The sequence below is a fragment of the Aethina tumida genome, chromosome 1, assembly GCF_024364675.1.
Source record: "Aethina tumida isolate Nest 87 chromosome 1, icAetTumi1.1, whole genome shotgun sequence".
NCBI classification, from domain to species: domain Eukaryota; kingdom Metazoa; phylum Arthropoda; class Insecta; order Coleoptera; family Nitidulidae; genus Aethina; species Aethina tumida.
The window spans coordinates 45,596,792-45,623,608 of record NC_065435.1 but is presented as its reverse complement, the minus strand read 5'-3'; the positions used below and the strand labels follow the sequence as shown (position 1 = coordinate 45,623,608).

At 27.9% G+C, this 26,817-nt stretch overlaps 1 protein-coding gene across 2 annotated transcripts in view; it reads right to left on the bottom strand.

Annotated features, from left to right (window-relative positions):
- The window catches only part of LOC109599485 (guanine nucleotide-binding protein G(o) subunit alpha), a 62,304-nt gene that overhangs the window by 17,962 nt on the left and 17,525 nt on the right, over window positions 1–26,817 (bottom strand). For both annotated transcript variants that reach the window (XM_049962647.1, XM_049962655.1), the window contains exon 2: window positions 21,148–21,190. In XM_049962647.1, coding sequence (XP_049818604.1) covers window positions 21,148–21,190 — 43 coding nt within the window. The remainder of the gene's footprint in view (window positions 1–21,147; window positions 21,191–26,817) is intronic.

Below are 26,817 nucleotides of genomic sequence, written 5' to 3'. Positions count from 1 at the left end.
TTTACACACAAAAGAGGTTAATTAATGTATTTTTGTTGGATCTATTACTAATTTAAGATAGGTACATCTTTTCATAAACAAAATAAAGGAAATTTAAGTTTACATAATACTTGTAAGTGTAACAATACAAAGGAAATTTAAACTTTAATACAATATAATAGATTTTATACATAATGTAACAAGTGAACAAAGGAAAGACTGATAAAATAAAGTCACACAATAACTATATAATAAAAAAATAGGTTAATAAATTCCATTATTAAAGAACAAAATTAAGGCAATTTAATGGATTTTAATATAATAAGTGTTACATACGAAATTATGTTCGACCTTTTATTAATTTATGCTGTGTTTCAAACAAAGAGAATTTTAAGATTTTAAAAGATTTTGTACATAATAAATGTAACATACAAAAATAAATTTATATTTTATGCACAATAATTGTAAGACTAAAATACGAAGATAAATTAGTAAATATTTGTTGGATTTTAATAGACTTCATACAAGATAGATCGTTTAAAAAACAAAATAAAGGAAATATAATTTTCAATAACTTTTATATACTAACTTGAAGATAGATTACTAAATAGTTGGTAGAACTTTTTCTTTAAGATCGATCTTTTTAAAAGTAAAGTAAGTTTTAATAGATTTTATACACAATAAATGCATCATACTAATACTAGTTAATAAATTCTTGTTATATCTTTTATTAATTGAAGACAGATATTTTTAAAAACAAAATAAAGGAAATTACACACATAATATTTATAGATGTAACATACTAAATTACTGAAAAATTGTAATATTTTATATTTAAAAACTCAATAAAGGAAATTTATATTAAAATATAATAAATTTTATATATAATGTGTATATAAATGTACGAAAGACTGAATAAATTTCCTCTCTTACAAAAAATATTATTTCAAATTGGTGCCTGCCAAAATGAGCCAATTTAGCATTTGAATTGATCAATTCTGTGTGTCATTTTATTATATTGAATGGTGATTCATTTCGAATCAATTTAAGTAGATTATGCCATGAATTAGGCTTTCATTGAATTAATCAGTAATTTCTGACTAATTCATTGTAAATTATTACGAACTATTTTAATCGTTTTTTCGGTGACTTATACTGATTCAATTTTAGAGAATGTGTTTCTATATGTTACCTCAATACCTTGTGCTTTATTGATTAATACAGGGCATTTAAGGCAAATTTATTGCAGGAAAGTTCTAACCTAAATGCTTCTTCATTTTTTATACAAAATAACATTAAGCAGTACGTTAATTTAAAAATATCGTGTCGTGTTTTATCGATTTTACATTATCTTGTGTGATTTGATGGCGCTAGGAAGCAACTCACATTTGTCACCTAAAACTTATGTAGGTTGATTCTCAGCTGTGGAACTTTCAACGTTTAAAATTTGTTGTAGCCGGTATTTGTAAGTAAACAAATCGAGTAAACACAGTTAGTAATGAAACAACAAGCCGTTTAATTATGCATACGAGCAAATACACACAATAAATCTATTAATGCTGTTGATTTTTGTTTATTCATCCGTGGAAAAAACAGCTTAAATGATATTAATGAAGAAGTGTTATCGTTGTTTATATTTTATCACTTCATTAACAATGAAATATTAAGTTCATTAGAATCATAAAATGAGTTATTTTCAGATGGAGCAAAATATAAATAATGGTCGTTTTATTCACTCGAAAGGCGAAAGTTGACACACACATTTTTGAATATAAAGGCACTAACAGATTAATGGTAAAAATACCCGGGCATGATGTGGATCGATAATTATTTCATAACAACCTACGAGTGATAAAATAAACAGATTTTTATATGGACGATCAAAATTGGCTCTATGGGCTTTTTGATCTAAAAATACATGACACGACCATTATTGTATTATCATTAATGGTTTATTATAGATAATTTCGTGTAAACATTTTCAGCGTGCAAACAATATCGATTATAATTCCTGTAACGTCGAACGCTTTCTTCCTGTGCTTTTATTATTATCAGAAACATGTACAGGAAAAAAAATTTTATTACATCAATTTTTATCAAACCTCCTTCAATTAGAACCAATTGACGAGATAAAAATTTACCGTGAAACAATGCGCCATAAACCCGTTATAAAAGATAGTTTAGGTATGTACGAAAGTACTTAATCACTTAATGCCAATTAACCTGATGTTTTAATAAATGCGTTCAGCTTTATTGGCGCTTACTCATTCCATGTTGCTTTTGTCGAGAAAATTACGTACTGGAGAAACGTGAAAAATAAATTTCATAAAAAAACTAGGAGTGCATGTTGTTCATTATTTAAAGCTAAAATTGGAAGTTTAATTAGAGCCTTATAAATTTAAAACCTTTGTGTTATGTCGAAAAATTATTTATGTAAAATGAATTTTTCATAGCAAGTTTGCTAATTAAAACTTACATAACAACTTTACAGGATTAAAACAACGGATTATAGTATTAAATCTGAATATTGCTGGGGGAACTAATATATTTTTAGTAATTCCGTACTTTCCTAATTAATTTATATTGTATACAATTTTATTATGTTAGCTTTTTTACTAGTATGTAATTTATTGTTTTCATAAAAATTTTATTACATCGGAATGAATTTTAAAATAAAAATAGTTATGACGACTATAAACACGTCCAAATAAAACAAACAATATGCATAGAATTACAGTAAATTGTCCCATCTATTATTTATTTTAATTAATTTTTTATATGTTCTTTTTATTGTATTTTTATAGTCAAGCTTTATTTATTCAACATTTTAGCCCAGTTTTTGTGTAGTAAAAAAATAATAATAGAATGAACACAGAATGATAAGAAAATTGCTGTACTTATCAATTACTATTAATTTAATGGAAAATAAAACAAAAGTCATGGAAATTTAATAAAACTTTTTAGTGTGTCTATCAATTTCTTTGTTTGAATTATTCAGCTCCATGTTTGTAATGTGTAATTAAAAGTTTAATAAGTGAAATGTACTTTTTATAGTAGATTATTAAAAATTTTAATATACTGCAATGAATGTTATCACAAAAATAGGTATGAGCACTATAAATACACCCGAATAAAATAAACAAGTTGTGTAAACCACAGTTACATTTTAATATGTGATGTATGTATATTTAAAATTTCAACTTTAGTTTCATCCATGACATTCCATTTCTCTTATACGGTCTTGGTTTACTAGAACTTGAATTGCATGTAATTAAATAAGCTAAAGGTTAAGAATGCAGGGCTTGGGATGTTGGAATAGTTATTAGTTGTTGAAAAAAATTACTCAAATTGGAAAAATGCAAGTTTGCCATTATCTAGACGAAGAAACGCTTGAGAGCTGTTAAAGGTATTTATTAAAAATATATAAATATAAATATAAAAACCGTAAGTTCTATGAATTTAGAGTTTACAGTTTTATGATACAGTAAATTAAATAAATTATAAATGATTGAACATTAAAAATTATAGGTTAATTTAAATTTGGACGCATATGCCTGAGTGATTTCTTGTATTCACTTGATGTGCAATTGTGAGGTTCATTTCTACAGTTGCAACTACGATAATCCACTCTATTTTACGTTTAATTTCTGTACTTGTACTAGATTGCATTAACTTATTTGGTTGGGGGAAAAATATCTCATTCTACAATAAATTACTGGAGAAAATATTGTCAAAATCGTCGTTTTCAAATAATTTAAGCCAAAAATGGAAATAAATATAACAGAATGGGTTCACACGTTATTACAATAATACAAAACAATGATCAATGATGTTAGAATCAATCTTAATGTTCGTATAAAATTTAGTCAAAATACCCTCTAATTTGATTTTGGGGAGATTTCAGACTACCGGAGGCGTAAAAATTTTGAAAAATCTTGCAAAATTAAATCATAGGGGTAATTCGGGTATACTAAACATAATTTTGTGTTTTTGAGTCATTATTTTGGAAAGTGACAACCTAAATCATTTCCATCAAAGAAAAGAATTTGTTACGTCTGTGGAAATTTGAAATTAAATGTAATATTTGTTGTTTTTCAGTTATATTAGTTATTTGAATAATTTTTTCAGCAATAAATAACTTTCAATTACAAACATTTAAGTTTTAAAAATGTCAACATAAGTATAAATATTTATATAATTTCCACACATTAATAAAAACAAAAATGTAATGAAAGAATTTCATTTAAAAAATTCATTGGGTTTTGGTGGTCCACATTTTACATCGTATAATACATAGAATTTGATGATGCTTGTTCCACCTTAATGGATCACATTTGTGATACAAAACGGGATATATAAAATTTGTTTCCAGTGTACAGTAGTAAAGTGAGCCTTGTTTTCAAATTTTGAATTTATTTTTGTTTGTTATATATTTGTTATGTATTATTTTATATATATATATATATATATATATATATATATATATATATATATATATTTAAAGTTAATTCTGTTGGACATAAATTATTACTATTATTAATAATAATATTATAACTTTAAATTGACTAGAGATTTTGAAAATTCGTCTCTTTTTACATCATATCAAATTAATTTAAATTTTTTTCCTTCTTTTTTGTAAGGGTAAACGTTCATAATTGGTAAAAACTCTTTGCAGATTAACCACTAATTTTAATTAATAAATTATGTTGTTAATACATTAAAAATTCAAAATTGATAAGTTTCCAATAAACAGTTGAAGGTATTTTATTATTTACTGTTGTATAAATAATTTAATAATGGAATATAACTGGAAATATTACGTATGCACAAAATTTACAGTTTATATGCTTTTTCTATAAAAACAAAATACTAAATCCACTTTTTTGGGCCAACTCAAATAATTCTACTAATACTTTTATCTAATTCCTATGAATACGGTTTAGTGTAAGTACTTTACCTTTACGCTTAATTATTGTACAAAAAATAAATGAAACAACAAAAACCTCTTAAAACATATTTATTAATAAAAAGTATTAATTTGCTAAATTTACTCCTAATCTTTATTTAAATTTAATTCTTTTAACTTTGTAATAAACTCTAATATTTAAGTAAACACAGCAAATAATCCATTTTTAGGCGGGAAACATCCCATCAACATTTAGAAACAACTGCTCTGTCAAATAATTTATGTTTTTAGAATATAAGACGTTTTGATTTTGGCGTACCACAGACTAACACTTTTCTATATTTAAGTCAAATATTACGTTCAATTTTGATGTACTGCGCAAGTGGGGCTTTCAGAGATAATACAATCTCAGTGAATAAGGATTTCAATAAAAGAGACAGAGATAAAACCATACAAATCTATGTTGGAACAGACATATGTCCATGATTTCATGGTATATCGGTATCTATAATTGCCAAATCTCTGGTACTGATAAAATAGAATAACCTCATGCCTCAATTAACTTTTAATGACGTCAAATTGTTCATTAATTTCAAAAAATCTCACATTTGAAAACGAAGTCCAAAGAGTTATTCATATGGGTCAAATTTGGCTCTTCTGTTCTTCGTTTGAAAATTTGTTTTATTTCCGATTAGTTTTATGGTCATAGAACACCGTCAGTTATAATATTTATTTCTTAGTTTTGAAATTCACCAATAATATTCTTCATTTTTGTTTTATAATCAGTATTTTTAAATTATTATTTAAAGCTTTGATTAAATTTTTAAATTTAATACAGAAAAACCAAAAATATAAAAATTAAAATAAAATAGAAAAAATTTAATATTTTTATTAAAATTAACGATATAATTTTTTATTATCATTTAACTCATTGAAAATCCGTGTTGCGTGGTAAAATTTCACGTTTTAATAGAAAAATCGTCCGACTAACGGGGCACTAATGAGTAAAATAAAAGGCCATCACCGAGCATCGCCCATACACAACGCACATCATCCATCCAGGATGAATACGATGAAACGGGATTGAATGCAATCGACTCGGGGGATCCGCATTATTCATTCCCATTGTTTATGTCGGTCGTCGGGTGTAATTCCTTTATGCCGTCGCTGCATGTGTGTGCGAGTGTGTGAGTGTGTGCGAATGCGGGCGAGTGTGCCTCAGCGGGACTGTGTAAACTTGTGCAAAATGAGACTTTTTAACGTCGGGGTATTGATCGGCGGGCACGGTGTGCCCGCTGCCAGGACTAATCTAGGACGTACGGCCCGGCGTTACGCCCCATTCGTAAACACGCCGCCGAGGAAACGCACGGCGCGCCGGGGAAAACGGGACCGGTTCCACGTTACGCGGCAGCCCCCGAAACACGGCCCGGCAACATCGAACGACACGAAAACCAGAAAGGGGCCGACAACGAACGGGGAGCGGGAGTGGGGGCGAGGCGGGGGAGGCGCCCGCTATTTGTTCGGGAGGAATCACGGATGTTCCGTCGAATTAATCTCTGTATTTGAATTTCGCCTCGGTGTTTTGGGCTGAAAGAGTGAACGGGTGAATCGCAGTTTGGCCGATCTCGCCGGGCTCCTTTTTGTTTTCCTGGCCCGATCTCGCCGAGACTTTGGAATTGATTCGAATCGGTGAGGTGACCGCGTCACGGCGTAAATGCATCGATCATTCGACACACGCGAACATATCATATATGTGAAATTACCGAAACGGTTTAGACAAATAAATCTTGCGAGATTTATTGTGCTTTAAATTCACTCCGGAGTTAATATATTTTATGTGGAACTCGGATGTTTACGCAATTTGTTAACGCGGGCTTCTAACACGGGCGTGTCTTTATACACACGATCAACTGATACATAATCATCATAATGACTGTTTTTTAATAGAAAAATTCGAGGAAACGAGGAATATTTTTGCCTGGAAAAGCTCATTCATGGTATTGAGCACACAAAAAAAATCGTGTACGGTTTTGTGTATGGTTTATTGCATTCCATAACTAATGGTCACAGTTAAATACCATATTTATGGCTTCAACTAAACTTTCCTTATTTAAATGTTAATAAAAATCGAGATAGAAGTAGCCAAATATGAAATTTTAGTTACAGTTGTATTAATTAATATCTTTCAGATACACTAGTCATTTAGAACAGAATTTGACAAAAGATGGTGGTACTGACTGTTTTTAATAGAAAAATTCAAAGAATCATAAAATATTTTTGCCCTTTTTATGAATGAGATTGTGGAAAAATATATTAAAATGAAAGTTATCACACAAAAAGAGTCGTACACAATTTTGTGCATGATTCTTGATATTCCATAACTAAGGAGTCAGAGTTAAATACCACATTTGTGGTTGAAAAATATTACGATTTAATTAAGCTTTCCTTATTCAAAAGTTAATAAAACTCGAGGTACAAGTGGCCAAATTTAAAATTTCAGTTTCAGTTGTATTAATGTATTTTAGATAAACTAACCTTTTTGAACAAAATTTGACATACTGTGGAAAAATTCAAAGAATTATAAAATATTTTTGCCTGGAAGAACTTTTTTATGTGATTGTGGAAAAATATATTAAAATGAAAGTGATCATACAAAAAGAATCGTATACAATTGTGTGTATGGTTTATGGTATTCTATAACTAAGGGGTCATAGATAAATACCATATTTATGGCTTAAAATATTACGATTTAACTAAACTTTCCTTATTCAAATGTTAATAAAATTCGAGATACAAAAAATATATTAAAATGAAAGTGATCATACAAAAAGAATCGTATACGATTTTGTGTATGGTTTATGATATTCCATAACTAAGGGGTCATAGATAAATACCATATTTATGACTTAAAAATATTACGATTTAACTAAACTTTCCTTATTCAAATGTTAATAAAATTCGTGATACAAATGGCCAAATTTAAAATTTCAGTTTCAGTTGTATTAATGTATATTAGATAAAATAACCTTTTTTAACAAAATTTGTCAAAAGTTGGTGATAGTGTGGAAAAATTCAAAGATTCATAAAATATTTTTGCCTGGAAGAACTTTTTTATGTGATTGTGGAAAAATATATTAAAATGAAAGTGATCATACAAAAAGAATCGTATACAATTGTGTGTATGGTTTGTGGTATTCTATAACTAAGGGGTCATAGATAAATACCATATTTATGGCTTAAAATATTACGATTTAACTAAACTTTCCTTATTCAAATGTTAATAAAATTCGAGATACAAAAAATATATTAAAATGAAAGTGATCATACAAAAAGAATCGTATACGATTTTGTGTATGGTTTATGATATTCCATAACTAAGGGGTCATAGATAAATACCATATTTATGACTTAAAAATATTACGATTTAACTAAACTTTCCTTATTCAAATGTTAATAAAATTCGTGACACAAATGGCCAAATTTAAAATTTCAGTTTCAGTTGTATTAATGTATATTAGATAAAATAACCTTTTTTAACAAAATTTGTCAAAAGTTGGTGATAGTGTGGAAAAATTCAAAGATTCATAAAATATTTTTGCCTGGAAGAACTTTTTTTATGTGGTTGTGGAAAAATATATTAAAATGAAAGTGATCATACAAAAAGAATCGTATACAATTGTGTGTATGGTTTGTGGTATTCTATAACTAAGGGGTCATAGATAAATACCATATTTATGGCTTAAAATATTACGATTTAACTAAACTTTCCTTATTCAAATGTTAATAAAATTCGTGATACAAATGGCCAAATTTAAAATTTCAGTTTCAGTTGTATTAATGTATATTAGATAAACTAACCTTTTTTAACAAAATTTGACAAAAGTTGGTGATAGTGTGGAAAAATTCAAATAATCATAAAATATTTTTGCCTGGAAGAACTTTTTTATGTGATTGTGGAAAAATACATTAAAATGAAAGTGATCATACAAAAAGAATCGTATACGATTTTGTGTATGGTTTATGATATTCCATAACGAAGGAGTCATAGATAAATACCATATTTATGACTTAAAAATATTACGATTTAACTAAACTTTCCTTCAAATGTTAATAAAATTCGTGATACAAATGGCTAAATTTAAAATTTCAGTTTCAGTTGTGTTAATGTATATTAGATAAACTAGCCTTTTTTAACAAAATTTGACAAAAGTTGGTGATAGTGTGGAAAAATTCAAAGAATCATAAAATATTTTTGCCTGGAAGAACTTTTTTATGTGATTGTGGAAAAATACATTAAAATGAAAGTGATCATACAAAAAGAATCGTATACGATTTTGTGTATGGTTTATGATATTCCATATCTAAGGGGTCATAGTTAAATACCATATTTATGGCTTAAAAATATTACCATTTAACTAAACTTTCCTTATTTAAATGTTAATAAAATTCGAGATACAAATGACCAAATTTAAAATTTCAGTTTCAGTTGTATTAACATCTTTTAGATAAACTAGATGGTCAAACTGACTATTTTTAATAGAAATATTCATATAAATAAATTTTTTTGAGCAAAATTTGGCGAAAGAAAGTAATATTTATTGTCTTCAAAACAGTGAGAACAAAATATTTTACCTAGAAATATTATTTTAGGAGATTTTAATAAATATACATATTTAAATCACTGTTTTTGAGCAAATTTTGGTGAAAGGGAGTTTTAATTGTGTAAGAAATTAGATTTTAAATAATGATATTTATATATAAAAAGAAAAGGCATTATTTGGAAATTGAGTTGTGTAAATAAACTGCCCAAAAATCAAATAGAAAACGTATTTTTTAAGATTTATTGTTTCACTTTTATTTAATCAGTTTAAGTAAAGGCCTTTACTAATAATTTAAACACTTATCGTCTGTTAAGATGGTTTAAAACAGAGATTAAAGATTTCAAATCTGACTACTTATATCCCTGTCATTAATTTTTTCTGTCGTCGTTAAAACTCCTTGTAAATTAATGGTGATACTCAAGGGTGTATACGTAATTCACATTGATTTATATCAATACCGACATTCAGCATTATATTTTTAGGTGATCTGTTTTTAAAATAACTCATCTGAATTAACTTAAAACAGCAATTTATCACAGAGCACCTACTTAAAGACCCAAGTATTAGTACAAAAAGTAACAGAGATTAATAATATATTAAGTAGTGAGAGAGAAATTTTCAATTTGCATTAATTAATCCAAACTGAAGATATCCTGATGCACCACGGCACAGTATTGTTTCGGCATTACGACGTCGAAAACCGGGGCCCCATCCCCGTAAACGTGCAGAACAGAACTTCCCGTATAATCCGGGTAATGCAGCCGTAATTAGTCGAAGTAAAGCAATTAATGAACACATTCCCGGTTGGCCGTCGGATTATTAGATTTTCATTTTCCGCCGTGGGCCCGGGGACCGAACGGCTGCGGTGTGCTCACCGCGTTCGGTTAACGGGACCCGCTAATGCGTTTGGCCGACGTCCCGGTCGGTCCTCGTGGTCCCGCGTTCCGAAAATATTCGCGAAACCCGAAAGATCGCCGCCGAACGTTAATTGTTCCGGACGTTGCGTTGCGAATCCCCCGTCCGCCATTGCCACGATGACGTGGCGGCGGTTCCTGCAGGAAATTTATTTATTAGCGGGGACGATCGCTACAAATTCAATAAAACCCACTTCGCAGCGAAGTGCCGTTCGGTTTCGGCCTAAATTGATGCTTTTTCGTTTCGCCGTGCCATTCGGTTGTGTTGCTTGTTACCGAATTAATTGGTGTAACAGTGTTTTCGGTCGTGCAATTCGCGTTCGATTCGAACGTACGGATGCTAATTGGAAAAAGTAAAATTAAAATGATATAGCTGGCTAACGGATTTTAACGAATTTCCATGAAATCACTGAAATCACAAATTTATAGGGAAACATTTTTCGTAGAATTCGAAAATATTAACGTTCCTTTAAAGTTAAAACTCGTTTTTGAATTATCCACAAAAAAATTATATTTATGAAAACTGAAGTCATTTATTGGTCGATAAAAGTAGTTATTTTTTCGGGAATTTGCTCAATTTTTTATCAAATTATAGAGAAAACAATGACAAATATTTTAAACTATTACTAGACTTCTATAGCTATAGTTTGATAATTATGATAAATTGAATGTAAAAAACTATTTTTTCATATTTTTTGCACGTTTTCTAACTTACAGTAATGGTCGTAACACAATACAAATTTCTTATATATATATATATATATATATATATATATATATATATATATATATATAAATCATCGATTCTTTGGTCTTTTAACCAATTCTCTAAAATTTTTGGATTTAAATTTGGGATTGTTTTCATGTTGAAATACATTTATTAAGAGTATTATTTTTTCAATATATATTTATGTCTCTGTACATAAATCAGTCCAAGGGGCCCAAGCCCAAGAATTGAAGCATCCTCACAGCATAATTAAATCGTCATCAAACAAATTTTTTGTGTAGTTTTGTCCCTATAGAATGTTTACCATAAGCACAATCATCATTTTTTATAATTTAAATTTAGACTCGTTATTAAAGACTTATTCTCTGCTCTGTGGTCCAGTGAATGTGATCCTAAGCCAGTTAAAATTGTATTTTCACATTTTTATCAGAAACCATGTTTTTTCTTGTAATCTTCTCACAATTTGTCTAAAACATTAACCTTACTTATCATTTCTGCTTTAAAAATTGAGACAAAAGAAATCTAGATGAGGGTGTAACAAATGTATTTTTATTAACATTAATATTTTAAGATCTTTAATCAAACTTTCTTAAATGTTTTAAAAATACAGATTCGAAAAGACGAATATAAGATGTTAAAAGGATTAATAAAAGCTAAACTCTTCAATTTTCTATTACTTTTTGTGTAATTTTGTCCTTGTAGGATGTTTACCATAAGCAGAATCATTATTATTTTTTATAACTTAAATTTAGACTCGTCATTAAAGACTACTTGTCCTCTGCTCTGTGGTCCAGTGAATGTGATCCTAAGCCAGTTAAAATTGTATTTTAACATTTTTATCAGAAACCATGTTTTTTCTTGTAATCTTCTCACAATTTGTCTAAAACATTAACCTTACTTATCTTTTCTGCTTTAAAAATTGAGACAAAAGAAATCTAGATGAGGGTGTAACAAACGTATTTTTATTAACATTAATATTTTAAGATCTTTAATCAAACTTTCTTAAATGTTTTAAAAATACAGATTCGAAAAGACAAATATAAGATGTTAAAAGGATTAATAAAAGCTAAACTCTCCAATTTTCTATTACTTTTTGTGTAATTTTGTCCTTGTAGGATGTTTACCATAAGCAGAATCATTATTATTTTTTATAACTTAAATTTAGACTCGTCATTAAAGACTACTTGTCCTCTGCTCTGTGGTCCAGTGAATGTGATCCTAAGCCAGTTAAAATTGTATTTTAACATTTTTATCAGAAACCATGTTTTTTCTTGTAATCTTCTTACAATTTGTCTAAAACATTAACCTTACTTATCATTTCTGCTTTAAAAATTGAGACAAAAGAAATCTAGATGAGGGTGTAACAAATGTATTTTTATTAACATTAATATTTTAAGATCTTTAATCAAACTTTCTTAAATGTTTTAAAAATACAGATTCGAAAAGACGAATATAAGATGTTAAAAGGATTAATAAAAGCTAAACTCTTCAATTTTCTATTACTTTTTGTGTAATTTTGTCCTTGTAGGATGTATACCATAAGCAGAATCATTATTATTTTTTATAACTTAAATTTAGACTCGTCATTAAAGACTACTTGTCCTCTGCTCTGTGGTCCAGTGAATGTGATCCTAAGCCAGTTAAAATTGTATTTTAACAATTTTATCAGAAACCATGTTTTTTCTTGTAATCTTCTTACAATTTGTCTAAAACATTAACCTTACTTATCTTTTCTGCTTTAAAAATTGAGACAAAAGAAATCTAGATGAGGGTGTAACAAACGTATTTTTATTAACATTAATATTTTAAGATCTTTAATCAAACTTTCTTAAATGTTTTAAAAATACAGATTCGAAAAGACAAATATAAGATGTTAAAAGGATTAATAAAAGCTAAACTCTCCAATTTTCTATTACTTTTTGTGTAATTTTGTCCTTGTAGGATGTTTACCATAAGCAGAATCATTATTATTTTTTATAACTTAAATTTAGACTCGTCATTAAAGACTACTTGTCCTCTGCTCTGTGGTCCAGTGAATGTGATCCTAAGCCAGTTAAAATTGTATTTTAACATTTTTATCAGAAACCATGTTTTTTCTTGTAATCTTCTCACAATTTGTCTAAAACATTAACCTTGTTTATCATTTCTGCTTTAAAAATTGAGACCAAAGAAATCACATTAATATTTTAAGATCTTTAATCAAACGTTCTTGAATATTTTAAAAATACAGATTTAAAAAGACGATGATAAGATGTTGAAAGGATTAATAAAAGCTAAACTCTCCAATTTTCTAGTACTTTTTGTGTAATTTTGTCCCTGTAGGATGTTTACCATAAGCAGAATCATTATTATTTTTTATAACTTAAATTTAGACTCATTATTAAAGACTACTTGTTCTCTGCTCTATGGTCCAGTGAATGTGATCCTAAGCCAGTCAAAATTGGATTTCCACATTTTTTATAGAAACCATGTTTTTTCTTATAAGTTTGGGGTCGAATAAATCTTATCAAGATTTTATCAAAACATTAACCTTGTTTACCATTTCAGTTTTCAAAATTAGAAGGAAATAAATATAGATGAGAGTGCAGCAAATGTATTTTTAAAAATATTATTAATCTCTTATGATTTTTAATCAAACGTTATTTAATATCAACACTGCTTATGAATTCTGATTTCAAAATTAAGACGAAAGAAATCTAGAAGGGTGTAACAAATATGAGTGTTTTAAAAATAGAGATTCGAAAAGACCATGATAAGATGTTGAGAATTACTAAAAGCTAAACTCTCCAATTTTATATTAGACCAAGATTTGAATGGAGAGCATTTAATAAAACTTTACTTGCTTAGATCAAGTTGTCTCTCAACATTCATGAGCTTATTTCAAACTTATTTCTTATTGGCCAAATTGAACAATAATGAGATTCTCAACGATAAAAGAAAAATGAGTATTGTGGAAAACTTTCCTTGCAAACTGTTTCAGTAAAAATGGCTCTACGCGAGATATTAAGATCATCTCTAGGAGCTCAAGTTATTCGTAAAACTATACAGTCAAGTAAAGAAAACATTGATTTTAAACTTTTTCATGTTCTGTTACTCATAATTGCCTAGCAAGTAAAATTGTGTCATGGTAAAGTCCACTTCTTTGTGATGCATTTTTTCTAGCAAACCAGTGTAATTTCCCTACAAATAGATCCTGGTATCGATTGCCAGGCTACAGAACGTGTATGAATGGGTACAAACAAGTTAGCACTTAAAATTTGCATCGTTTAAAACGAAAACAATTTCACCTGCCGGTATAATTAGGCATTTTCTTGTCTGATGCAATTATTCAAATGAGTCACAATACCTTTTCATAATCGTTTCAGTGCCGGCAATAAAACGGCGAAGGCGATGGCGTGACAACTGGACATAATTACCGTATTGAATTTCGTTGTTGATTTCAATAAGTTCCAACCCCTCGGAATCGAGGGGGGAGCAGGCGAAATGCGTTCCTATCCGCGGGCACAATCGGAATACGTGTTGTTCTCGAATGTCTGCTGCTATCGTTATCTGATCTGATGGAAAAATACGAGTTTGTTTGATCCGTTTCTTGGAAAGGAAATTGCGGTTGTGCACACCCATTCTGGTGTGCACGTTTTTGAAAGGAATTATGAGTTGTTTTATAGGAACTAATTAAGTGGGGAGTCACCGCTTTTTGGGACTTGTTGTTTGAACAAAAAATATCGTTTGTTCATGTTGTTCGACGACTGCATTTGTTTAATTTCAAAAAGATACAAACACAATCTTCAATTCAATGTCACTAACAGTTACAAATACATTAAATTAAACGTGTAATTTTTGTCATTGATAAAATGAATGAAAAATTGTAATTTGATTTACTACACGGAACACGTAATTATTTTAAAAGTTACTTGGAAGAAACAGTCCAATTAATTATTCAGCGAACAATTTCGAAACTTCTGAAGGCAAATTTAATTTTAAAAAGTGGTATTGGGGATTGTTATAACTCATTTAAATGAGTAAAACTTGAAAGTATTAAATAATGTGTGCGTTTATAAATAATAGTGTATTAAAAAAAAAATTAAAACCTTTTTTGTTACCCACATTAACATTTGCTTTTACAATTTAAACGTCTTTAAATACATATACTAATGACAAAATAGATTTCCATTGAAACAGTTAATGTGTACTTTTTAATTTATTTTTTATGCTTCATGAATTAATTTTTAAAATAGTTCTTCTCATTGAAATACAATGTAAATGCCCTAAATTTTTTTCCGATATTGTGAATATTGTAATATTTTGATTTTAACCACTTCTATTTGGTATAATCAAAGGAAAACTGTAATTTTATTTACTACTTCCACTTAATTATTCAGTGAACAATTTCGAAACTTTTGAAAGAAAATTTAATTAAAAAAGTGGTACTGAGGATTGTTTTAACTCATTTAAATGAGACAAACTTGGATACTCCAAATAATTAAATAATGTTTTAGTTCATAAATGTAAAAAAGTATATTGGAAAAAATTAAAACTTTTTTTATCAACCAATATTTATTTTATACGATTTAAAAGACTTTTAATACAGATATTAATGTCAAACTAGATTTTGACTATAACAGTTAGTGAATTTTTTTTATTTTAATTTTTATGTGTCATGAATTAATTTCTACAATAGTTTTTTTCATTGAAATATAATATAAATGTCCTCGATTTTTCAGAGAGTGGAATTTATTACAGAGAATATTGTAATATTTTGAGTTTACCATTTCTATTTGATATAATCAAAGGAAAATTGTAATTTTATTTACCACATAGAACAGGTAATTACTGTAAAAGTTATTTGTAAGGAACATTCCAATTAATTATTCAGTGAAGAATTTCGAAAAATTTGAAAGAAAATTTAATTTCAAAAAGTGGTATTGGGGATTGTTTTAACTCATTTAAATGAGACAAACTTGGATACTCCAAATAATTAAATAATGTTTTAGTTGATAAATGTAAAAAAGTATATTGGAAAAAATTAAAACTTTTTTTATCAACCAATTTAAAAGACTTTAAATGCATATACTAATGTCAAAATAGATATTTACTAACACAGTTAGTGTATTTTTTTTATTTTAATTTTTATGTGTCATGAATTAATTTCTAAAATAGTTTTTTTCATTGAAATATAAATGTCCTCGATTTTTTCCGAGAGTGTAATTTATTACAGAGAATATTGTAATATTTTGAGTTAACCGCTTCTATTTGATATAATCAAAGGAAAATTGTAATTTTATTTACTACATAGAACAGGTAATTACTATAAAAGTTACTTGGAGGAAACATTCCAATTAATTATTCAGTGAACAATTTCGAAACTTTTGAAAGAAAATTTAATTTCAAAAAGTGGTATTGGGGATTGTTTTAACTCACTTAAATGAGACAAGCTTGAATACTCCAAAGAATTAAATAAAGTTAGTTCATAAATGTAAAAGTTGTGTTGAAAAAAAATTAAAACTTTTTATCAATCACATAATACAAGAATGTAACAATATTTACGAATTTTTGAAACGGTTTTTCTCATTGAATTTTAGTATAAATACTCTCAATTTTTTCCGAGAGTATAATTTATTAATGAGAATTTTGTAGATGTTTAGATTTGACCGCTTGTAATTTGTATAATCATAGAAAAAACTGCAATTTTATTTTCTAAACAACACGTAATTATTTTAAAAGTTTCAACTAACAACTAACTTAAATCAGTTTTTCTCCATAAACAATTCCGAAACTTTTAAAAGAAAATTTAATTTTCAAATGTGCTATTTGGGATATTCTATCCAATTTAACTAAGTAAAACTTGGATTACCACAAAATTAAATCAGATGAAAACACACAAATTATTTTTTGCTCACTGAAATTTAATATCTTCTCAACCAGCACACATTGTAAATATTTTAACTCATCACCTATTTTGTAGAATCTCATACTCAACACGTAATTATTTTAAAAGTTTTTTAAAAGATTACACTTAATTATAGGCTGAATCATTTGGGAACTTCTGAAAGAAAGTTTAATTTTAAAGAGTGCTATTGGGGAGCTGCCCTAACTCATTTAAGCGAGTAAAACTTACAGTCCCTAAACAATGTTCATAAATATAGTCATATTTTCCAACTATCGATCGACCGATATAAATTTTTATGTTCATCATATATTCCTGTCTGCGTAGTAGCGCAGAATATCGCCAGATTGTCTTCATAAATCACTTTTATTTTATGTTTATTTAAAAACTGACGACGAGCTATGTGTTCGCGAAAAACAAATTTAAGGTTAATATTTTCTCCGATAATTTGAAATTCTCCTTCTCTCCGGCATTTTCTAAATCCTTCGCAGAAATGAATGCTAGATTGTATCTAACCGAGCTGAAAGTCATTTCCAGCAAATTGACACAAAACACCGCACTTTTCTATTTAACATGCCGTCCGTATTTTGCCGTCGTCGACAAAAGGTCGGTAATCATTTAGAAAAAATCTCGTTCGATAAGTTATTTATCCGGAACCGTGATTTGGGGTAGGGTAAACAGAAACACAATTTCGTCCATTAGTAAGTGTATCGTAAATTGGCACTATTTTCCTTTTTATCCATTAACAAGCCGGTTTATTTCCTAATTTCGGCCCGCCGATATTGTTGGCGTGACAAAAAGAAACCCCCCATAACAAGTCCGCTTGTCATCTTCAACACGGCGGCGCCTTATAATTTCGACCCCAATTTCCATTTATCGACCGGTCGGAAATACAACAAATTCCGAGTTGCCAGTCCGCAATTTTCTTTCGTCTAATCATCTCGCTTGTTTATTCCGCCAGGATTAGCGTATAATTTTGCAATACGGATCGTAATTTTTTTTGGCTCAAATTGGCGGTGCCGTGCTGTTTCGGCGGTCCGACTTCCGGACGTGGAAACCAAAAAGAAAAATAATATTATTGTTTCGCATTCGGTTTGGCAACAAATAAAAAAGGAACGGCATAAATATGCGATGTGTGTTCTTCACGCGTTTCAATTGTGTTATTGAATTCAACTTGACCAAGTCCTAAAACAAAATGGCAAAATAATTAATGCACGACAGCGTGCAGTTACAGATTAAATCCGGCTGCTTCTGTGAAATGTGCTCTTGAAACTCTATACCGTAATATCATGTTCCTGTCCTTGGGCTAAAAATTATATCTGCTGCCTGAATTCAGTGTTTCGACTATGAATTTTAATTTAATTAATAAATATAATGTGAGTTTTTATATTTTGCACTCTTAAAATATCAATCAATGTTTAAAGAATAAAGCTCCCAAGATGTCCAGAAGAAAATTATTTCGAAGAAAACAGAAGTTAGCCATAGTTATTTAACTACTCCTAAATTTTTAATGATCTGAAAACTATAATATTGAACGTGTGAACCACCATCACCATTCCTGAAGATACAAATCAAAAGGATAAAAAGAGAATGTGACTGTCGAGAACATTTTAACAATTAATTATAACATAACAGAAGAAAATTACTTCGAAGAAAACAGAAATTAGCCATAGTTATTTAATTCCTCCTAAATTTTTAATGAGTTTAAGAATATAATATTGAACGTGTGAACCACCACCATTTCTGAAGACATAAATCAATGGATAGAAAGAGGATGTGACTGTCTACAATTTTTTAATAATTAATTGTAATATAACAGAAGAAAATTACTTCAAAGAAAACAGAAATTAGCCATAGTTATTTGATTCCTCCTAAACTATTAATGAGCTAAAAACTATATACAGTACGAAAAATGCTCTTCGTGTCTGGATGTTGTAAGAGATGGATGCACGACAAAGAGAGTAAAGTTTTGCCCGTTAGTAAGAATCCCTACTCTCAGAGACAATGCGCCGTGCTGGTGCGCGCCGGCGCACAATGTAAATTAATCTTTGCGAATGCATTTAGTAACTCTCCGTATGCGTAGGGATGTAGTTCGAGTTCTTCGGATGCTCCATTTAAATTCCGTAACTTTGTATAATTTTCAATCTGTAAAATGAAATATTTTTTGAGGGTATATCAAAAACAAAAATAAGTATTCTAAAAATAAACAACTTTTTTCAAAATAAAAATGTATCCCAAAAATTAAATTAAATAAATAAATGCATAAGTAAAAAAAACTAAAAATAATTAAATAATGTGTTCAAAGACACCGACTCGTCTGCGGAGACGAACCGCATGCTAAACGCAGCAAAACCAAATGATCCCCTCCAGTCAGTTCGGCCCGCCCACATAATTGCATGTATATCTTTCCTTTTTGTTTACAAAGGGGTATTGATGTTCCGTCTCAATATGCGAGTAGACACGTTCATCATTTTTGATACGGTATATAATGTTGAACGTGTGAACCACCAACATACCTGATGACACAAATCAATGGACTAAAAGAGTATGTGACTGTCCAGATTTTTTTAATAATTAATTATAATATCATTGAAGAAAATTACTTCAGAGAAAACAGAAATTACTCATAGTTATTTGATTCCTCCTAAACTTTTAATGAGCTTAAGACTATAATGTTGAACGTGTGAACCACCAACATGCCTGACGACACAAATCAATGGACTAAAAGAGTATGTGACTGTCCAAATTTTTTTAATAATTAATTATATCATAGAAAATAATTACTTCAAAGAAAACAGAAATTACTCATAGTTATTTGATTCCTCCTAAACTTTTAATGAGCTTAAGACAATAATGTTGAACGTGTGAACCACCAACATGCTTGATGACACAAATCAATTGACTAAAAGAGTATGTGACTGTCCAGATTTTTTTAATAATTAATTATAATATCATAAAAGAAAATTACTTCAAAGAAAACAGAAATTACTCATAGTTATTTGATTCCTTCTAAACTTTTAATGAGCTTAAGACAATAATGTTGAACGTGTGAACCACCAACATGCTTGATGACACAAATCAATTGACTAAAAGAGTATGTGACTGTCCAGATTTTTTTAATAATTAATTATAATATCATAAAAGAAAATTACTTCAAAGAAAACAGAAATTACTCATAGTTATTTGATTCCTTCTAAACATTTAATGAGCTTAAGACAATAATGTTGAACGTGTGAACCACCAACATGCTTGATGACACAAATCAATTGACTAAAATAGTATGTGACGATCCAGATTTTTTTAATAATTAATTATAATATCATTGAAGAAAATTACTTCAAAGAAAACAGAAATTACTCATAGTTATGAGTGAAAAGAAAATTTGACTCTGCTGATTTTTTTACAGTTTAATGTTGAATTAAATTGTTTATTTAACTTTTATACATGTTATTGAATGCTTTTTCTGTTATAATTGATTGGTATTTACTATATCTACAGTAAAATGTATTGTTTTATTTAAACTTTCAATAAAATAATGATAATGTGCATAATTTGTAGCGTTTTTATTGTTAGAATTAATAAACAAATAGCTTATGGGGTATAAAAATGATATACTATAAGTAAACCAGATTCCACTAATATTTACAGGAAAAAAGGTGCTGCAAACCACCTACGACATACAACTTTTTAATATAACACAGTTAATTGAAATCAACACACTGTGTTTAAATTTCTAATTATACCCATGGAAACGTATTACCTAAATTTGCTCGACCAATACTAAAAATAAAAATTATGCTTGAAATAAACCGATATTATCGAGGTGGTGATTAACATTTCAAGTGACCCATCTTTTAATGAAATTTCTCAAGTAATGGACCGAATAATTTATAAAGTACTATTTGTGGCCGAAATAATTTTTCCATCGTGTGTATTAAATTACAGACACGTTTCTTAATGTTACTGCATAAACAATGGTTCTTTGAAGTCCAAATTTATTTGTAAAACAATCTCTAGATACGTATACAGTCTGATAAAATGCTTTGTATTTAAATGATTCGTAATTTTATATAAAAATCGGAGGTGTTAAAATTGTTTTAAATGTTACGTAAATGTTCCAATTAGATTTAACTTACTTCATCTGTTTTACTATTGTACTTTTCCCCGATTCACCAGCACCTGAAACAATAAAAAATAATTAGTAATTGTTTTTAAATAGAATAAAAGGCGTCTATTTTTGTCACGTTTTTATATAAATCTCTAGAAACTATTCTCACTTTTATCACAAGCGAGTAAACAAACAAAATTGTTCATGATAAATGTGAGTCACTTAAACAAATATGTTAACAATAAAATAAACCATGAATTGTGAGGCTCATTATTCAATAATGTTACTTAACGTAGCAAAATTATCAATGACAAAAAATTATAAAGAACCCAAATCCATGAACAGTTTCAACGTGAAACTTTTCACAGAACTGTCGGTTAATAAATTAAAGTGTTTCAACCCATCAATTACTCAAACTCATCAGACCAAGTTAGTTGTGAGGTAATTGATATGTGTTTTGGTAAAGAAGGAATCCACGGCATCCAATAAAGCCACCTGGAAACAGCGAAAACAAAAACAAAAAAAAAAAAGAGGAAAAAGTTTATGTCCACCGTGTGTGCATGTTCGAACTTTTTGACGGACCGAAATAGAACGGATGACGGCAAATAGAATGATGACTGGGCCACGCTCACTTAACGTTGCCGAAATCCCCTTTAGCCGTAGTTTAGGTCATTACAACAATGGCATTTAACGTGTGCATAAAATTTAATACGTGTAACGAACGATATTGTCATGATAATACTCTCAAATCACCATGTTTTAACGGCGCCATTAAACAGAAGTGTCGAGAAATCATGTTTTGTCGGAAAACAGATTAATTTTGTGCTGGTTTCGTGGTTGTGTTACAGTTTAGTTTGCAGTTGTGGATCAATCGATTTCTCTTACACATACATGTGCTCTATTAAGTACAACTGTTCCACAACAGATTGTAATTTAAAACCTCCTTGCTGGTGGTTTGTTTAAGAGATGAATCGTTTTGTTTCACTCCAACGTTCTCGTGTTAACTTAATGAATGCTGATAATTGTCGATTGAAAATATGTAAAGGCTGAGGAAGAATTTTTGTATTTTCCCCAAATTCTTCTAAAATATCTAACAAAATTTAAAAATCGCTTAATTATCTTTATAATTAAAAAGTGATAAGTGTAAACTGTTCATAATATCAATGAAACACGATTATTACTAAAAATACATAAGTTATACAAATAAATAAAATCTTATAGTCACAAATATGTACACATATATTCGATAAAAAACCTACAGAATTTCAGACAGAGAAATATTTGAAAAACGTCACTATAACCTAAATTACATTATGTGACTAATAAAAACGATATCTCATTATGGAAATGTGGAATTTTTTCTTAGTAATCTGTTTCATTTGTCTTTTATAAGGTTAGTCATTATTTATTATCAGTATTATTTTAATTTCTGAATTATTTAAGTTCATTATATTGTTTTTATTGAGTTTTTAGAATCATAATTTGTCTTTTTATTAATAAGACTGTAATTTTTAATAAATAATGATTATTTTGAAGATATAAAAATTGATATTTTTGGATAATTATCAAATTTTGATAATTGTTTGATATTTTGTTAAATTATTCTCTATATAATATCTAATTATTCAAACCATTTTAAAATAAAAAATAATAATTTAACTTAAAATTACTGATAATTATCTAGATAACTATCAAATTTTGTCAAATAGTTAAATATTTTAAATTATACCTTCTTCTAAGATTGATATTTATGTAGATAATTATCAAATTTTGACTATTATCTTAATTATTGTTAAATTTTGATAAGACATAAATATTTTAACATAATTTATATAAATATTTATAGGTATTATATGGATAATTATTTTTAATAATTATTTAGTTACTTTTTTATCAAATATTCAAAATCTATTTAAAAGTAAAGTATAATATTAGTTAAGAACACATAGACATTTGTCAATTATTTGGATATTTATCAAATTTTGATACCTTATCCTATCTTTAAAATAAATAAAATTTTAAAATATAACGAATTATATTTACATGAATAATTAATAATTATTGATAATTATTTAAGTTCTCCTCTTTCATTAACTATTCATAATTATTTTAAAAATAAAAAATAACATTAAGTTTGAACATATATAAATTGATAATCATCTGGATAATTATCAAATTTTGATAATTATCTGGATTATTATTAAAATGTGATAAATATTTGATTTTTTGTCTTACACTTTCTCTTTAACTATTTAAAATATCTTTAAAATAAGTAAAATAACGGTTTTAAATATATAACGAATTATATTTATATGAATAATTATTAATTTTTGATAATTATTTCAGTTATTATCTCCTCTTTCATTAACTATTCATAATGACTTTAAAAATAAAAAATAACATTAATTTTTAACATATATATATATATATATATATATATATATATATATATATATATATTGATAATCATCTGGATAATTATCAAATTTTGATAATTATCTGGATTATTATTAAAATGTGATAAATATTTAATTTTTATCTTACACCTTCTCTTTAACTATTTAAGATATCTTTATAATAAATATAAAGAATGATATTTATATAAATAATTATTAATTTAGGGTAATTATTTAAGTTATCTGCTGTATCATTAACTATTCAAAAACTCTTTAAAAATAAAATATAATATTAATGTTTAAACATATAAAAATTATTAATTTTCTGAATAATTATGAAATTTTGTAAAATATCTTTAAAATAAGTTAAAATTAAAGATTATATGAATAATTATCAATTTTTGATAATTTATTATAACTTATTTTCATTTATCAACTAATAATTATCAAAAATTTTGACAATTATCTTGGAAAATTATCAAGATTCAACAATTATCTGAATTATTGTATTTTTTTTATTATAAATTAACTATATTATGAAGAAATTGTTAATTATATGATATTTATTAAATTCCAACATTCTTAATTCTTGGAGCTTTAATCACCTGTTATCTTTATGATTAACCATGAAATTTTCTTATCAGAAATTAAATGAATAAGCCTAACAAACAATGATGAATATTTACGAATATTTTCAACGATATAATAAATTAAAATCACCATAGAGACAAACATTGAAGTGCAATTCCCAAATCGATTACACCGATGCAAGAACAATGTTAATTATGACTCTTCAGGCGGATCGATTCAGTTCAGACGTGTTTGCATGTCACGGGTAGTGCCGAGACAACGGCCACAGTAAATATTGTATAACGGCAACAAAATTAATTTCATGTTAATTAACCTTTTAATATAAATTGACGTGAATGTACCCGTTCGTGGAATCGTTGAGAATGGCCACTGTGAAGCTGTCAGGAAAAGCTACACGGGTAATTAAGAGGCACACAATTAAGAAAGACTGATCAATCGCGAGCTTTAAAGACGTGAATAATTACTTTTCGTAAGATAATTGCATATTTGCAAACTATGCGCGGCACTTTAATGGGAAAACGGTCGATCGAAATTCGTTTCCTGTCACCAGATAATCGCGACACCGGCGAATTTTAAATGTGACACAATTATCCGAAGTGTGGGCTAATAATTATTCGTCGGGCGTCGCGTTCGCGGCACTTATAAACAAATAAGATGCGTAATAATTACAAACATTCGAGTACGAATCGGAATTATGGGGAACGGGGTCCATTAACTGTTCCCAAATGCAATAAACGCACGCTTTATATGGCGACCATTAATTTCGACAAATCCCCAGAACAACTGAATGTTTGATATGTCGGGGTATGTCAAAACAGTCGGCCTCGGCAACGATATAAAGTGCCTTTTAAAACCACTAGAAGCGCGAGATTCCCATCTAACATATGGCTTTCATATGGCATTTCTAATTTCATGGGCCATTTCTGTACGGCCAATATCGGGACGGCGATGAATGAACGTTTGTTTTTTTGTTTATTTTTGGGCTGCACCAACTAAGAAACCCGTCGAATCTACCGACCATCCATCAACTTGCTTTTACGGTTACCATTCGGGATTATTTATAGGCGACGAAACTGAGACCAACAAATTTGTATTGTAACTGTTTTCAAGAACATCGTTAATAGAAACATATTTGTAAACTTTTTCTTTGAGCCGTACAAGCTTCATATTTCGTAAGCAATTTATCACTTTTTTTAACTATTAATAATGTTATTTTTTTCCTACAGGTTGAGGAATAGATTTTGTTACAAAAAAGGTTTCTTTGTGAAGCTTTAAAGAGGAAAAAAAGTAGTAAAAATCATTTTTAGTATTACTAGAAACATATATTATAGAATTATAAGCAGCTTTTATTAACTGTATTTACAACTTGTATTTACAGTATGTCCTTTTAGAAGTTTTAAAGAAGAATTTATAGAACTGATTTTATTATGCATCATAGTATAAAATATTTTTTTTCAGGTATATGTTACTGAATTTCAAAAAACTATTGTTTCCACCGTTTGGAATATAAGCATATTGTGTTAAAAAGATTATCTTTTCCAGAACCTTTAAAAAGGAAAAGAAAAAATTATAGAATAGATTTTATTATGAAGTATAGTATAAAAAATATTTTTAGTATTATGAGGATTTCAAAAGAACTTTATTTTGTTTCCGCCATTTACAGTATAAATATTTATATTCTGTTAGAAAGACAGTCTACTCCAGATCCTAAAAAAGGGAAAAGACAAAATTATACAACTGATTTTATTATGCACCATAGTATAGAATATTTTTAGTGTTACAAGCTATGTATTTCAGTATTTCAAAGAACTTTATTTTGTTTCCACCATTTATAGTATAAATATTGATATTTTGTTCAAAAAACAATTTTTTTTAGAATTTTCAAAAGAGAAAAGAAAAAATTTAAGAACTAATTTTATTATGCAGCATAGTATAAAATATTTTTAGTGTTACAAAGTATATATTTCAGGATTTCAAGAAACTTTATTTTGTTTCCACCATTTACAGTATAAATATTGATATTCATTTAAAAAGACGATCTTTTCCAAAATTTTTAAAAAGGATAAGGAAAAATTATAGAACTGATTTTATTATGCAGCATAGTATAAATAATTTTTAGTGTTACTATGTATATATTCCAGAATTTCAATAAACTTTATTTTGGTTCCACCCTTTACACTACAAATATTGATATTTTGTTAACACCATTAACAGTATAAATAGTGATATTCTGTTAGAAAGACAATTTCTTCTAGAATTTTAAAAAAGGGAAAAGAAAAAATTATACAACTGATTTTATTATTATTTATTTTGTTTCCACCATTTACAGTATGAAAAAAAATTTTTTTCAGAATTTTCAAAAGTGATAAGAAAAAATTATAGAACTGATTTTGTTATGCAGCATAGTATAAAATATTTTTAGTGTTACAAGGTATATATTTGAAGATTTCAAAAAATTTTATTTTGTGTCGACCATTTACAGTATAAATATTGATATTCACTTAAAGAGATAATCTTTTCCAAAATTTTTAAAAGGGAAAACGAAAAATTATAGAACTGATTTTATTATGCAACATAGTATAAATTGTTTTTAGTGTTACTATGTATATATTCCAGAATTTCAATAAACATTATTTTGTTTCCACCATTTACAGTATAAACATTGATATTTTGTTAGTAAGACAATCTTTTATAGAACCTTTATAAGGAAA